Raw genomic sequence first — 17,696 nt, 5'->3', positions numbered from 1 at the left:
GACTGAGCTGGAGGAAAGGCCTTTATCTAGCTCACAATAGCATGAATAGTAATCGTTTCACCTTTACAATTACTGATATCTTCTTGTAGCCATATCAGCTCCGATACATTGCCAAAGGTATTCAGAGCCTATTGAAAGCAGTAGTGTTTTATGTCTGTTGTATTGTGCAATGTCAAACAGGCTATTCCAGATGAGATGAAAGATCTGGCCAGCAGATGTCTCTGAAAGTATGAGCCTGTTATTCAGTGATATTTTCATGTCTTTCATGTGGACTTTGCAGAATTCCAGCCTGTATGCTCCAGAAGGCTGATCTTAAGACAACCTTTCATCAGCACTCCATCCATGTAGCAAATGTTGAGCTCCACAAGGCAAAGCTCTTTACCTCTGGTGGATGAAATCTGACAACACATTTGCTTGACACAACTCTTACTTTTAGTACCATGTAACCATGAGCATTGTTGCTTTTTTGATGAGAATATGATTTGAGTAAAATGCAAAATGTCAGTGTCAATAGGTTGAACTAATTGAGTATGATCAATTTTAAGACAATTATTTGCTGAGAACAGTGTTTGTTGAGTAAATTATTGTTTTCCTGCACTGAGTCAGCATATGGACATATATCTTATTCTCATAAAGATGTCAATACTGACAGTTACATGACACAGAAATTGGGTAACATATTTTGCAAAACCAATTTTTTTTTTTTAGGGATATCTAGTAATACTTTTTCAAAAAGAAAATAACTTTATATGTTGCAACCAAACTAAAGAGAAATCCATCACAACTTCCTTCGTCAAAAGGAATAGATCCATTGCTCTGAGACAAAGGGTTGTTCTACTTTTGAGTTTGCTTAAATAGAATTTTTAAATCCCATTCCATTTGACAGCTTTTGAAATTCATGACCATGAGTTTTCTTCACATTTTTTATACAACCACACTCAGCCACACAGACTTTTTTTGCTTGCCTTCCAGAGCAGCTGGGTATCAATTATCTGTGTTCCTAGAGTATATAGTTGCCTTTATAATGTATTTGCATAAGGTGATGAATCCTTACTATATTGCAATTTATTATTCAGGCAGTCTGACTGCTTAAAGATCTTCTCAAGAGCCCAGTCAACTGGGTTTGAGGTGAGCTGAAGTGTATTTGTATAATTTCTCGAAACACGCAATATGTTTTTTTTCTTTTCAGATAATGAATGCTTCATGTTGTGGTTTGTCTCAGACCATGAGCTTGTGACTGTGTGTTTGTGTCAGTGATTTCTGTTTTCTGGCTTATGCCAGGAAATAGTTATCCTATAGATTATAAGGTCCCCATAATATTTCTTGTAGCTTGACACTTTTAGGAATGCTCTTGTAATTGCTTATAAATGTCAGATCAGAATCAAGCCTTCCTATATTTTATGCTGCAAAGAATATGATCCCCTTTTTATATGAAATTTGTTATGAAGTTACAGTGTAGCAGAAAAGCAAAAAAGTGTCTGATGATTTGCTCAGGTTCATCCTTTTCATTGAAAAATAGAGAAAAAAGACTGTCTTGAGTTACGTATTGGGAGATCAGTCTTTTCAATGAATGTATATGAAGGATCTCTTGATATGATTGTTTCTTCAGCTGCCACATTAATGAATGGCATGTTAGTCTGTGGCATCATCAGATACATAAGGTTTCTTTCCTATCTGTTTCAGCAATGATGCTTATATAAAATGTTGAAATGTTTTCCAGTTACCTAGTAGATAGATATCCTTAGCCCTGGAAGTAGCTTGTTGCAGAGTCAGGTTCTGATGAACACAAACACAGATATAAGGAGTTGTAGCCATGTCCAACACCCCACCTTCACAGCTGGTGCGAAATATGCTCTCATTGCTTTCAGGCCTTCTACTGTGAGATCTCAGTTCTATATACCACTGAAATGCTTTAAATTTTTAAATAGAATCTGTCTTCATGGCTTATCTCTATCTAATTAATGGTCAAATAGCAAGATTCAAAAAAAATACTTCCAGAGGAAAACCCACTCATGATGTATGACACTAAAGATATAATTTGGAATCTGTTTTTAGCTAAATTATATAATTTTATCTAAGTTATTTTTAGCTTCCCTTTCTTTGACAAAACTGCAAATTGAAATATAGCTTTCTTTTGTATTGTGGTTTTAGAATTCCTTCACAAAACTTAGTAGAACAATTTGGGTTATCTTCATTTGAAAATGTGTGTTATTTCAACATACATTATTTAAGGGGTAGAAAATGAATTAGAAATGAATAAGGTAGAAAATTAAGGGGTAGAAAATCCCTGGCTTTGTGGATTTTGTTTGTTTGTGTAAAATCATTGTCTTTTTCATTTTTTTTATGTATTTTTATTTTCTTCAGAGGTAGGAGGATTTAGATAAAGGCTTCTAGGGACTTTCGAGCTAAAGTCCATAGGTAAGGTGGACGTTTGTGTAATGTGGCAGAATCAGGGAGGGGAAGACCTGGAGCTTGTTGTCATTTTAATAGGGGAAGAGTGTGTTTGGGGTCGGAGAGCCATTTCAGGAGTGGCCTGAAGGTGCCAGGAGCCTGATATTTATTGAGGTGGGTTGGGATATACATCTGAAAAGATTTTTGAAGCATTCATTTCTGGCCCTTACTTGAACCATGTAACCTCTGAAGCTGAGGTTACTGTGGTTATTGTTTACCCATCTGTACTTTATATTTGTGTATTCAAAAAAAAAAAAATGTAGGGACATCTTAAGCTTCCTTTGAAAACTGTCAGGCTTAAGGCAGAAATGCTTTTCTGGAAAAAATGTGGGTAATGTAGGTCATGAATGAGTTTGATAAACTACAATGAGATTCAGGGTTCTGGAGAGTTAAGTATGTATGTAGATAAACAACTTTTTTTATGTGAAAGAAAAATTTCTGGGACCATGAAGTTTTCATTATTTATTTATTTGTGTATAGTTCCAAATCAGTTATTTGTATGGCTTTACTCATATGTATTTAGAGAAACCATATCTATGCATATATGCACATATAAAATATGTAAGCAATATATATATATAAGAATTCAAGAGAACGGTTAGTTTTCTGACCTTCTTAAACATTTTGGAAAAAAATACGCTTGGAGAAGACATTCTTCAATAAAATTCTGTTAAATGTTTTTCTTTAAAGAATATTGTGACTTTTCCAGTAATCTCTAACACATCCTTTTTATAAATGGACAACTACACAAGTCTTCTTGTCCTCTAACTTTCCTGCAAGAATGTACTCTAATAATTAACCTGCTTTCTTAAGTCTTTAATCTCTTGGGGTTAATTCATTGTTGTGATGTTTCTTTGGAATCCATAGGATAAGCACTACTTTTTTTTTTTTTTGGCTTGCAGCACTGTTTGGTTTTAGCAATCATGAGAATGCAGCAGTGTCCAACCTTCCTTACCTCTTGTCCAACATAAAGACGGAGTTCAAAAAGAAGCATTGCCAGAGGTTAAAACAGCCTTTATTAGGGTGCTACTCTATTTATCTTCACCATATAATATATGTGAAAAAGCATGAAAGACAAACCCAGAGAAAAAGGCTATTTTTCCTACTACTTGCAGTTCAGAGATATGTTCTCTATAAAATGTATCTGTATTTAGCTGGACTGATCTGTCCAGCTAAGAAGCCTGTATACATTTCTTATGTAAAGTTGGTCAAATCAGCACATTTACATGCAGTTTTAAGGTGGCAGAATTCAGGCTGAATTTGAGTAATTTTGGAAATGGAAAAATAATTCAACAAATAGACGATTCAGTTAAGAATGTTCTTATTTGATACTGTCTTATCTTTGGTAATTTTTTAGAAAGTCACACTGTGAACTGACAACTTTCTAATGTTGAACTAGGCTTTACATATGAATTCAAGTTGCTCAGAAAAACTAGCCCATAGTGTAATCTGATTCCCAAGACTGGATGAAAGAAAAGGCTAAATACACAAAAATATTCAAATCTTCAATTTCAAAGGCAGTTTTCAATCACAGTCTATCAAACATACATAAATAAGCAGAGAAAACTGACGCGGTCTTTCTATGTCAGCTATAAGAGCTAAAAATTTATAATTCCCTAACAGGTTTTTCTAAAATCATTTATGCTTTTAGAGGAGAAAGTTTTAGCAAGGAATACGTAGGACTTGGCAGAAATGAAGTTTAGTGAGAAAGAAATTAAATATGTTGTCCTGGAGTGGCATGGTGTTTGAATGAAATGTACCACAGAGTGAAATATGTTTGACAGGAATCAACAGAGATACAACTTTTGGCCAGACCGTAGTACTTGCTCTCATATGCCCTTTTATATTGTGAGTATCCACAGGGTTAACTTTCAGCATATGATGCCTTCTTCCTCACCACTCATACCCCACTCCCACCACCCAAAATTCCTGAGCAATCATTTAACCTACAGGATGTTTAACAGTAGGAAAACTTTCTTCTTGTGGCACACATTGCTCAAAAGGAGACTTTGTCAGCCTATTTGAAATAATCATAGAATGCTATTGAACATTCTACCTTGGATTAAAGTAGTGTTTCATTTGTCTTTTTGTTTTAAGTTTTTGATTTACTTTATTGGAGCAAACAAGCCCTTAACTGCACTATACAAATATACTCACTGAAAACTAACAAAGTAGAAAGCAAAGACATCACTTGTATTCTATAAAGAAAACAATTCAAAAGATTAATTCTAAGTGTTTATTTATTTACTCTTATTGCATATTGTCTTATTCTTCAAAAACTATTTGGAATGTAGACAGGGGAGCTATTTTGTAAAATCTGTTGGAAAAAGGGCCATTCATAGAATCATAGAAACTGCTGTGTTCTTCTCATAGAATCATAGAATCATTAAGGTTGGAAGAGACCTTCAAGATCATCTGGTCCAACCATCACCCTACTACCAATGTCCCCCGCTAATCCATGTCCCTAAGCACCAGGTCCAACCTTTCCTTCTTTACTGATGATGTTAAAGACCAAGAATAACATAAATTGCCTGCATCACGGAAGGTAGCAGAATTCTGGAGAAACAAGTTAGACAAATCCAGGCAGGTGATCTGCTGGGTGAATCTTTTTTAAATGCAAAGAATTCCACACACTATTTCTGTGAAATTGTAATGTGGAAATATTTTTGAAAATTGTTGATTTTTTTTATCCTCCCATTCTCCATATGCTATTGTCAATTCCAGGGGCTAGTCATGAGTCCACTGAGTGAGTTTTTTATATTAATTTTCTTTTGCTTATTTATATCCTGTTGGCTATTTTTGCTATTTTATCTTAAAATACAATATGAATAAAAGCACTACATAAATACCAATAAAACAGTTATTCCGGCTAAACTGTTGGAGTCCTTCAAACAGTTAGTGAATTAATGAGGAAATGAAAGAAAAAAGGAAAGAGGTATAAAGAGTAAGTTTTCTGTAATTTTAAAAAATAGTTTCACAGTTTTGTCAGGTGATTATTGATCTTGTGATTCTGAGGTCCACCATGTTTGGAAATGTGAGTTAGCTTCAACCCCCATGACAGCCAACATACTGACCTTTCAGAGTTAAACTAGTTCTTTGACTTAGAAATAAATATATAGTAATATGCCTATACTACGTCTATAGTTTACATAGAACATAAAAACAAGCATTATCATCTTATTTGTTTCGTAATTCATCTCAGATTGCTTTTGTTTTTTTCTGTTAGTGGATAATCTCAATAGAAATTGATCTCATTTTTAGCCTTAGTTTTTGTTAAATCTGTTATAGCCTTTGCATTAGTTATAATTTAGGACTGTATTTATGGGAAAATATGGACAGAAGCTCCTCAAGTTAGTACTGTCAAAATCTCTAGGCATAAACGTAGTGGAAGAGCATATGTTCAAAAACCAATTATGCATTTATTTTTGTTGGCCAAAGCAAAAGACAATGTGGTATATTTTTATAATATGCTACATATATGCATACAAGTGCCAAATGTGCTTTATATCAGCAGATATAATCTTAATGATAAGTCTTTTTTGTTTTGTTTTGGTCTTGCATATTTATACCTTTGAATCATGCTTTTCTATTTTCAGTGATATTTCTTTTCAACACTTAACACACTAAAAGTCATTTAATAGGTTATATAAGAAACAAAAACACAATGGAGAATATTAAATTAATAACTGGCAAATGCTGGGCTAAGAAAATATTTGTGAGAAAAGTTTCAACCTGAATTTTAAAAGCAAAGAACTTTAATTGGGTTATGGTGCAAGTATAAAACAAAAGGATTTGATCTGTGTACTGCATTTTGATCTGTGTCTTGTTCCACAAAATTGAGTACAACTGTGGAACATTAGTTTTTTATGTTTCATGATTTTCTTGATTTCTTTTGTAGACATATCCACCAGAGAGGTAAAAGCTCAAATAGCTAGAATTCAAGCTTGCAGTTGAAGTCTGACAGTCAGGCTTGGATCATATGACACGGTCTCCCACAGTATTCTCCTGGAGAAGCTGGAGGCCCATGGTTTGGACAGGTACACTCTTTGCTGGGTTAAAAACTGGCTGGATGGCTGGGCCCAGAGAGTGGTGGTGAACAGAGTGAAATCCAGCTGGCGACTGGTCACCAGTGGTGTTCCCCAGGGGTAGGTGTTGGGGCCCATCCTCTTTAATATCTTTATTGATGGTTTGGATGAGGGAATTGAGTGCACCCTCAGTAAGTGTGCAGACAACACCAAGTTGAGGGGAAGTGTCGATCTGCCAGAGGGTAGGAAGGCCCTGCAGAGGGATCTAGACAGAATGTGTCAATGGTCAGAGGCCAAAGGGATGAGATTCAACATGGCTAAGTCCTGCACTTTGGCCACAACAACCTCATGCAACACTACAGGCCTAGTGCAGAGTGGTTGGAAAGCTGTGCAGAGGAAAGGGATCAGGGGGCGTTGGTCGATGCTCACCTGAACATGAGCCATCAGTGTGCCCAGGTGGCCAAGAAGGCCAGCGGCATCCTGGCATCCTGGCTTGTATCAGGAATAGTGCAGCCAGCAGGATCTGCAAGGTGGTCCTTGTATTGTGCTCTGGTGAGGCCCCACCTCGAGTACTGTGTTCAGTTTTGGACCCCTCACAGACATTGAGGCTCTAGAGTGTGTCCAGAGAAGGGCTATGAAGCTGGTGAAGGGCCTGGAACACAAGTCCTATGAGGAGCGGCTGAGGGACCTGGGGTTGTTTAGTCTGGAGAAGGGGAGGCTCAGGGGAGACCTTATTGCTCTCTCCAGTTACGTGAAAGGAAGTTTTGGGGAGCTGGGGGTCAGCCTCTTCTCGCAGATAATTAGTGATAGGACTAGAGGGAATGGCCTCAAGTTGCACCGGGGGAGGTTTAGGTTGGAAATTAAGAGACATTTCTTCTCAGAAAGAGTAATCCGGCATTGGAACAGGTTGCCCTGGGAGGTGGTGGAGTCACCATCCCTGGGGGAGTTTAAGGAAAGTTTGGACCTGGTGCTTAGGGAAATGGTTTAGTGGGTGACATTGGTAGCTGGGGGACAGTTAGACCAGATGATCTTGGAGGTCTTTTCCAACCTTAATGATTCTATGATTCTATATTCACTATTAATGTAAGATATTTAAATACCCAAATCATTCTTGGACACGTTGTACAGCACAAATTAATTTGACTAATATTTGCAAGAAGTGCTAAACTACTGCTCTTCCAGATCTATTGATTCTTTTGCAAATCGAGGAAGAGAAAAATACTTAAGAAATGTGCCATTTTCATATACCTTTATATACCAGCAAAGATGAAGACCAGTCTTTTACAGACTGAGTTAACTTGCAACTTGATTAAATGCCCATGCTTAGAAAATAAATTAAAAACTATTACATGAAAAGCTAGAAATACGATCTGTATAGTGCAACTGAAGAGTAAATTCAAAGAGCACTAGCTGGAATAATGTCTAATTTCACTGATTTTCACTGGTTTGGGTCAGACTTTCTCCTTTTTTCATAGTTATTCATTTCAACGATTTTACCCACAGACCCCAGGCAACCGCAGAACTCTAATATGTAATAGTTTTGTCTCTGCAGAGATACAAACTTATCAGTTTTCTGTATCTGACTTGTACAAATTCACAACTTCACAACCTTAAGTGATTGCCTTTGGAATTCAACTTACTACAGTCTACTTCTGGGAAAAAACTTTACTGTGACACTTTTTTTTTTTTTTTGAATCAAGTATATAGTGGTTATCAGCATGAAAATAATCACTGCAGTGAGATATGATAGTAGTTTGTAGGCAGGTATAACAGATAATGATACATTTAATTTGTTGCATGCCTCCAAAGTTTGTTTGCATAGATAATTCCTTAACATGTGCAACCATCTGAAAGAGGAGGTGGGGTAAAAAGGATAATGTATATCTTAATCATGAAACAATAATAGAAAGATTGGTAAAGAGACATCAGCTATCAATGACAAGGGCATAAAATTTGTCTGGATTTGAATAAAAGAATTAAAACCAAAATACTATAATCAAAGAACAGAGAATTCCAGAAGCAAGGAATGAAATGTAAAAATGAATCCTTTTTAAGACTTGAAAATGAAATCAAATTTTATTGAAAATTTGAATGGAAGAAGAATAACCCTGGTTCACAGTTACCTTATAAATAAGAAGATTTGTTTTAGAATCATCAAATGATGTGACCACTACCCAAAGTAAGCTTTTCAGAATAACTGAAATACCATCCTTTTTTCTCTCAGAATTTCAAAGGTCTTGGAAGGCCTTCTTGGTTGGTAGTCTAAGGCTGTTACTCAAGCTGCACAGTAAGTTATCTTTACTCAAGCTGCACAGTAAGTTATCCAGATTTAGGATAACTGCTTCAAATTTTCAAGGTCAGAAATTAGTGCAATCTGAAAGAGTCTGTGAATTGGAAAAGGTAGTCTGGTTTTATAAATTAGCTGTTTTTGAAAGAATGAACACCAGGCTCTTTGCTGATGAAGTAAAAACAGCCTAAATGACTGAGCCCTGTATAAGTGAAGCCAAATTCTTCAGAGGTATTTACTTACTGTGTGGGAGTAAAGTACTACTCTCACTTATCAGAACGTATTGAAAGAACACGTGGTCAAAGAACTCATGGATGTGTATGAAAAACAGGTTATCTAAAGGTTGAGTTTGAAACATAATCTAAATTTTGTTTTCATGAGAGAAGACAGAATTCTGTCTTAAAGAATTAAGAGACACCAAGTAAGACCTAATTCTGGCATCCTTCTTCATTCCAAGCTATTAATTTAGTTTGTGAATGGTTCTATTGTATCAAAAATAAAATTGATTAACTGAAGAATAATTTCATATAGCCTTGAGTTTTTTAACCCCAGATTTCAGTGAAGAATATTCATCTATTCTGCTCAACTCAGCAAAAACAAGTTTGACAGAATCTGGCACATACATCAGGATATAAAATACTCATTCACTCAAAACCAGAAAATGAGACTATTTGTGGTCTTTAGGCCTTTAATCTGTATTTTTTTCAGAGTTTCACAGTCATTTTTAATAACTTGGGTTTATGGACAATGTTGGGATTAAAATTAATAAAAAAATGAGAAGTAGGGGATGCATCTCATTGAGAATAAAAGAACAGAACAAAACAAAAGAACACTCTTAATCTGATTTATTTTAAATAAAATTATACACCATAGCATCTCCAAAGGTGTTTTGAGTGTGATTGCTCTGCAGGTGGCAGTTCTGATATACGACTTGAAAACACTTGAAACGGTATCTAAGACAGTTTAAAAGAGACTTTTTTAAAGTTATCAAAACTAAACTGATTTTATCAGTGCACTATTTGACTTTACTCATTTATACAGGCTGCATTAGAAAAGGAATGGCTAACTCTAGATTCCACCCGTTTCCCTTCAAAAACACTCCTATTCTCAAACCAGCTGCGCTGGCCAAAGGTAACATGTCACAGCAACTTCTTACTATTCTGTCTTTATTCATTCCTTAAGGATATGCTATTCTGGGGTGATTAATAAGACAATCTATTGACTTGAAAAACACAATTGCTTTTAGAAGTCTCGGACTTCCTCCTCACCCCCAGATGCAATTTTTCTTCTAGATTTTCTTTCATTTGCTTAATTTTTTCTTTGTTTTGGATTTATTTCAACACTTTACTTCACAGTAGCAGAAAAAAAAAGATGATGTTCTTCATCTGTACATTTGGCAATGGATTAAAAATTGCTAGTTGACACACTACTTTAAAAATACTGAGATGTGCATTGTATGACAACAGCTGAATGTTTTCAGAACAGCTAAAGGTTTGAGCTGTAATGTCTGCTAGTTACTTGATAAACTTTGAAGTTTTAGCTTTTTGTTTTGGAAGGTTTTTGTTTTTTCTTTTTGTTGTGTTTTTTTTTTCCTTCTTCTTGCTTAAATAGTATTTCCTAATGTCCTAATGTTTTATTTCCTACAATTAAAAGAGAGAAATGTTGTAAATGTATAATTCTTGATATTTAAGGACTTTAAGTATAATTAAAGTCACCTTTTTGCCCTGTTTATTTAATTGAAGGTAAGGTTTCTAATGAGCTTAGCACTGTTAAGAATCCTTTCTGTTACAGTAATGGACTACAAACCCTTTTAGGTTTATCTGCATGTTTTGAAGTCCTAGACATGTGCAGTCCCAGTGATGCTCAAAAGTCTGTTCATATGCATAACTTATGTTTTTTTGAATAATTGTTTTCATGGTTTATGACAAACTTGTAGGAATTATCAACTGCTTTTTTATTTTTATTTTATTTCTCTTACTGAGAAGTATTCTAGGCCCTTAAATTCCAGTGAACATTCAAATAGTTTGCAGTTGTCACCACAAGCACTTTGGCAGTGTGTTGACAGACCACATTTATATTCAACAGAAAATCTCCACTTTCATAGAAGGTAAGTCAAATAATTTGGGGGAGGTGGGGAGGAAAAGGTATTTGTTTGTTTTGTGGGCATATTTTGTGTGTGTGTGTGTGTGTGTGTTTTCCCCAGTTATGTTTAGTTGATTTGGATTTGACAAAAATCAAAAGGAAGATGAATTGAGGCTGTTTTCTGATGCTTTTGCAGCTGTTGGTTAAAGTGACATTACTAGAGTTAAAATGTATTCACTGGTTAAAACCAGGTATACTAAAAGCAGTTATTATTTTTCATTAAGTAAGAGTATATGAATATATACATATATTTTATGAATGTATATTTGATGATATATCATAAAACATTTCTTTCACATACATCATAACAATGTAGATGTTGAAATAGATTTCTAAGACTAGATAAAGATTAAAAAGGATTTCTTACACAGCTGCATTCTTTTGGAGAGAAAGAACTGAAATATGCTTTGAGTAATTGAAATGTAAACATTTCAAATTAATAGCAGACTTTTATTAGTCTCTGAGATAAAGTCTTCCTGGAGTATTGAAATAGATTTATATGTATATATATATTTTATATATATATAATTTGCAAGCTTCAAAAGGCACGAACAACTTCCAGAATAATGAAGGCTTCAAAACAGTCTCCCAAGACCCTACCTTTCAGTACTGTTCCTATACTTTGTTTTCAGTTCAGAGAAGGGAACAGTGTCACAGCTCTTTGACTTGAAAGAAAAAAAGAAATTTTCGTTCAGGTCTGGAAAAGAAGAAAAAATTTCAGAAGAATGGTATGTTAAGCTTCAGTATTCTGCTTGTTCCAGAAATAGGTGCAGTATATTTGGTTGTTGTAGCTTGCTTTTTTTTTTTAACTTCCACCTTTCAGTAATCTCTGCTTTCTACCAAAGTAAAAATTATTGTTACTTTTACAAATATCTGAAAGACCAGCTTAATATATTACAATATTGTAATTTTAAGTTAAATGTTGCAGGTCTCTGTGTAATTCAGAATGTTTCATACCATGCAGTTAAGAAAAAAATAAACACTTGTATTCTCTTTGAAAAGTGCATTGTATGATACTATGCAGATGATCTAATACTATCTGAAATTTTTAGTGAGTTATTCTCTTCCCCTAGGGGTTTTAAAGACATTTCTACTGCACAGCTAATGCTGAAGAGGGCTCATAAAATGAAGCCCAGAAAGTACAGTAATAAAAAAGTAGGTAAGTCAAGAGATAAGAATTATTCTAGTGGTGTAATATAATGATGTAATTCTTAAATCTCAAAATAGACTTTCTCTTTTAAGAAGTTTGATTGCCCATAAGTAAACATTTATTTAAATAAAGGTGGACTGTGATTCAGTGAAAACAAATCACACTTTAAGTTTCCATAAAGACCTCAATTTGTTTCACGAATAAAAAAATCAGATTTTTAAAAACTCTGCGGTGGATTTTCAAATGAGCATTTGACAGCTATATTAAAGAGAAACATTTCTTTTTGCTCATGTATCTCCTTTTCTAGTTGTGGAATATTTATTTCTGTATTGTGTGTTTCTTATGTTCTTATTTTGGTGGAATCAGGTTAAAATTATTGATTTAGGTTAGTTTTGATTTTATTTCCTAGGACTAAAATTTTGTCCTTAAAATAAAATTTGTGTAGTGTTATTCACATCTCCATAACTAGCTTGTTTGATTGTGCAAGAACTACTTATGAAAATGGCAGTTTGATACATATGAAATGAAATAGTATTTTTTTGTTTTTAAATAACCGCTAGAGAAATAAATAGTACTTATGCAGCTTTTTGCAATTGTCTTTTGGTTCTTCTCAGATTCTTCTTATGTCAGTGAACCTTTCTTAGAATATGCTACAATACATACATTACGATATGCTAATACAAACGTCAGTGGACTGTGTTAAGAACGATAATTAATACAATACCACTTGTATAAGAAATGCTGAAATATTTAAGAGCCTGGATGACAATAGCACTGAACTCTAAATTAATAATCATGTTAAATGTCCTTTGGAAGGTGTACTTTTATTTATGTTTTTTTAAGTGTTCATTTATTTGTTAAAACTTTATCAGAAGCTACAGGTATTTTTTCCTCTTTTGTATAGCTGCAGATCTCTTCTGTGTTTGGTTTTGAAAGTACTCAAAGACATTTTGCTCTTGGAAGAGAAAAGGTTCAGCATACAAATAAAGTTATTAGAAGTATTTCTTTGTACATTTTTTACAGTTTAAATATCATGCCTAAGACTAATTAGATAAAAACAAATCCAATTTAAAAAAAAATGCCATGAACAAGCCATACTTTATTGCTATGGAAAGTGAAAAAAAAAAAGATAAAAATTTAAAATGATTCTGTGTAAATCTTGAGAGCTTCCCGTGATACCTTGCCACTTTAACCTAAAAATATATATATATATATATAGTAGTGAATATGTGGTGTGCAGATGAGTTTCTGACATGTTCCACTTGGTGGCCTGTGTATAATTTTTTTAATGAAAATAGCTTATTAGGTTAAATAATCTTTTCTCCATATGCTCTCTGGTTTATGTTAGTAGTAATTAATCCAGTCATAAATGTTTGATGGACCAGAGCAAATTTACTATCCTATTTTTGTTGTAATTTGTGTGTTTTGAATATGTTTACTCTCACTTTGTTCAGATTATTCAGTATGGCATGTGTTGAGTTTTTTAATGTATCACTTGGAATATTCTCAAAGTGTACCAATAGTGTTGGAAAAAAATTTAAAAAACTTTTTCATAATGTTCTAATATGTTCGAATATTCTCTTTCTGATACAAACTCATAAGGGATTTTTTTGTGTATTACATCTAGCACAAAAAATAACCTTTTTATATTATTTTCCTGTACAGAATTCTCTGACAGTCATTAAAATAACATTCTTTTTCTCAGATAAGCAGGAAGTGTAATTTCTAGAACCAGGAAACATGACTGAAATGTTGCACACTCAAGCCCTTTTCAATACAAAGATTACCAATCCAACCATTCTTTGTCATACAGCACACTAACTTGTTTGGTCAGTAAGGATCAAATAGGATATTATCAATTAAAACAAATATTTTTATCTCAAAGTGATGCTAAAACTCAGCAATTACACTAGAAAATGATCCTGATGGGACAATCCCATGTGAGAAGGATCTCCACATATACAGTTATATTTTACATCAACTACCTCTTCTGAAGCAGTGAGAGCAGGGAGCATCATAGTCTCATGGAGAGTCTGGGGACTTTACAAAGGTAGAGTAGATACACCTTATCCTTAAGCTAGGCAGCTCTAGATCAGGAAATTTCCAATATTTCCTGATAAATGGCATCTTATCAGCTTCATCTGCTCTGAAGTGAGCTTCTTCCTTATTGAAGCTTCATATTAAATCTTGTGGGTTTTCTTATTATTATTATTAATTCTGTTCTTTCTTTTGAATTTACAGTTCTTCTGTGTTATATTACAATCGTTTGCTTCTTAGCTTTCTGATTAAAAATTCTTAAAGGTATTTGAAGGTATATTTAACGGTAAATGGTAATGACAGTAAAATAACTTTGTTAGCAATATAGATTTCCTACACTCTAAAAAACAGGTAACCAGAACTCACTTAAGTGTGAATTAAAAGGTAAAAAGGCAATTTTCTATGCAACGTCCATTTACTGGTATATATGTTTGGCTCAAAAGCAAAATTTGAAGTTCAGAGAAAAGCAAAAATTTATCAACTAATAAGAAATAAACTTATAGCTTTTATGCACAGATTTTAGGATCATTCCACACGTCTTTTAAGTGTGATTGAGCTCTTCTGTGGTAATGTTCTTATTAATTGCAGCTGATCTATCAGATGCTGATAGATTTTGTAGGAATACACGACCTGTCGGAGTGTGTTGTCTGATTCCAAATGCCATCAAACTCCTTTGCCTGAAATTCATAAATGCAATGTATTGAATTAGTCTCCATTCAATGTGTTTTGCCATTCCTCTTTAATATGGCCAGATATCTGCTAGTTTGAAACTTAAATCAGTCATGAACAACTCGGACTCTGAACATCCTCGGGTGTGGGTATTTATTCCTTTATCCTGGTAATTTTCCATCTTCTCTTAGTATAACAATGCTAAACACAATGGGATTCATTTGGTTAATTATAGAAGTTCACATCTGCTTTCCTTTTTGGAAACAAATAGCCACATTAAAGACTGTTAATTTCCTTCCAAATCAGCATTCAAAAATAGGCTACTTGAATCTCACTGTGAAAGAATTTATAATTCTCCACTGTCTATACACAAAACCTAGAGTGACTGGCTGGAATACAGAGTCTAAACTGTAGAGATGTAAAAGTAGCTGAGAAGTATCTTACCTCATATGTCTAGCAATGCACCTTTTCAGTAATGAAAAAATAAGAATACTAGCAAGTGCACTGAATCCTGTGGTTTGTATTACAAGGAAGAGCTTAAAGTAGCCTAACCTTATAATAGGGAGTGATTTAGGCAATGATTATATTACAGTAGGCCCGTCCCAGCAACTAATGGCTTTAAGGCCTGTTATACCCTAATCCACTACAGTTATGTATGCTTGTTTGTGTAGTTAAATAAAGTTGTGGCCTGTGTTTTAACCATACCAAATGTAGACTGTGTCTACTTCAACTACTTTTACTCTACAGTAATGTAATACAAAAAGTGTGGGGAAGAAACTAGAAATTTTGCAGCCAAGTAAAACTGGTATGATGTCAGAAATATTCCTGTTTTTCATGGGTGCATAAAATTCTAAAGAAATTCTAATTAAAAATGTAAACATAGCAGACATTAATGGACTTCACTGTGATTAAAAAATCTCTAATAACAATTGTAGCTTCCTAAAAGTGCATTAGCACAGCAGTACAGAATTTCTTGCTTAACTTTGAATTTCTGTGGTTACGTGCATTTTGTGTTAGCTTCTGAATGTTAACTTCTTTTTCTTTTAAGATAGCTGGAAGCCTTGTCTGGTTTTCAGCGTGTCACTACTACAGTGCCGTATTAATTCTTGTTTAACCTTTCCCTCTCCAAAGGAAAACTCTCTTGGGAGAGACTGACAGCATGATATGATAATTCTTGCTGTCATATAGGTATTAAAAAAAAAGGCAAAAAGCAGCTGAAGCATGCCTTGACACCCAGAACAAGAGAAAAATTATTAAGATATTTCATAGAGGTTAGCAAATATTTTTTTATTTCTAGTTTAGAATTTAAGACAGCAATGCAATACCAATACAAAACAAACAAACAAAACAACCAACCACCACAAAAACACAAAGCCCACAGCCCCAAAACAGATGAACCGATTGTACAACATAATTTGTTGAATTAACAACAATCAAAATAAAAAACTACAGGATATTATTATTCCTTATTATACATTAAGTAAATGGCCATTGATCTATATTTTCCTAGTAGCAGAAGGAAAGCTACTTTTGTTATTGCTTTGTGTTCCATGTAGCAGAATAATCTGGGAACTCCAAACAGGGATGATAATCCCATTGTTCTAATTTCTGTTCAGTTATGGAACAAAATGTGGTCTTTCTTCCAAGTGAATTTACAAATTGAATTATCGCATATCTGTCACTGTGCTACTTTGATTTAGCAACTCTTTTAAAGTTGGCACAGATACATGTTTTTGTTTTTCTAATTACAGATATTGCACAACAAAAAATGAATGACAAACATTTTTTTTCAGTTTAACATATTATCATGAAGTTGTTTAGCAAATGTGGTGCCAGATCAGGCAGTAACTATTCCTTCCATATTGTTTCTGTAACATTTCTTGGGTTTGTCCAATTTATCTTCTATATTTGGAGTCTGCCAAGCAATGTGCATTAAATTACATCCTTGGTTCTTAGATTGCCAGCACAGATCATTGTCTAATAAGCCACATTTAAAAGAGTGTGCCAGAATCCAAGAAGATGTTTGTATGATTTTGAACTATCGGACTCTTTCACAGTTCTCTGTGAAATCTAAAACATTTGATTGCTTGTCACCAAAGCATACATACAGTTCATTTCCCTGTCTCTCTCAAAGACTGAAAAGTACTGGTATTATAAACCAGTCTTCATAATATTGCCTACATTTGGATCTAGGTAGAGAAAAAGACTCATTTTTAATAACAAAAGAGCTGTAGGCAATAGTTGAGGTGATCCAGGTAGGTACAAATTCAAGTAGTCTGGCACTGTGTTAAATCCCAGCAGATTACTTAATCATTTTGCAAAGACATGAAGATAAATCTTGTGACAGAAATCTCCTAGTAGAATAATTTCTATCATATCCCTCTCTTCCCGGGGGAGAAGGAGGGAGGAGAGGAGAGGAGAGGAGACATTTTTAAAACATATTGGAACAACTTCAGTAACCCACATAGGAAAATAGTGTGCTTTTGCAGAAATTATTTTGTTACTTGAAAATAGTTTGGAAATCTTCAATTATATTTTGTCTTAAGAGGTTTTAATCAATTTTAACATTTTGTCTTTGGTTGTCCACTGAAGAAAGACAGTTGTTGATGTTATTGCAACTACCTTTGTAAGTCAGAAGTATTTTTGTCAACTCTGTATCTGATCGACATCGTATCATGAGTGTTAGAAAAATTGTAGTAACAAAAAATATTTTGTATACTTTCATCTATGTATAGTGCTCATACAGCCATGTATCTTGCAAGTATAGAAAACACAATAGTAATTTATAGTTTAGTTACAATATATTTTTAACTTTTGTTATTTAAAAATTCAGACAACTTTTAAAATGCAGTATATTATTATTTCAAGATATTTTCATCACACATCTTACTGTGATCTTTCCCCACACATTTGCTCCCCTGAAGAACACCAGGTT

General features: G+C 34.0%; 1 protein-coding gene across 15 annotated transcripts in view; it reads left to right on the top strand.

The window, feature by feature from the left end:
* The window catches only part of LRRIQ1 (leucine rich repeats and IQ motif containing 1), a 116,469-nt gene that overhangs the window by 47,343 nt on the left and 51,430 nt on the right, over positions 1–17,696 (top strand). For 10 of the 15 annotated variants that reach the window (XM_080588472.1, XM_080588481.1, XM_080588480.1 and 7 more), the window contains 4 exons: positions 9,805–9,894; positions 10,749–10,870; positions 11,538–11,633; positions 11,979–12,064. In XM_080588472.1, the coding sequence (XP_080444598.1) occupies positions 9,805–9,894; positions 10,749–10,870; positions 11,538–11,633; positions 11,979–12,064 (394 nt within the window). The other 5 variants (XM_080588476.1, XM_080588475.1, XM_080588485.1 and 2 more) reach the window with 4 other exon arrangements.

Source organism: Anser brachyrhynchus, assembly GCF_964034855.1.
Source record: "Anser brachyrhynchus genome assembly, chromosome: 1".
Taxonomy (NCBI): Eukaryota; Metazoa; Chordata; class Aves; order Anseriformes; family Anatidae; genus Anser; species Anser brachyrhynchus.
This window is presented reverse-complemented; position numbering and strand designations above follow the sequence as displayed.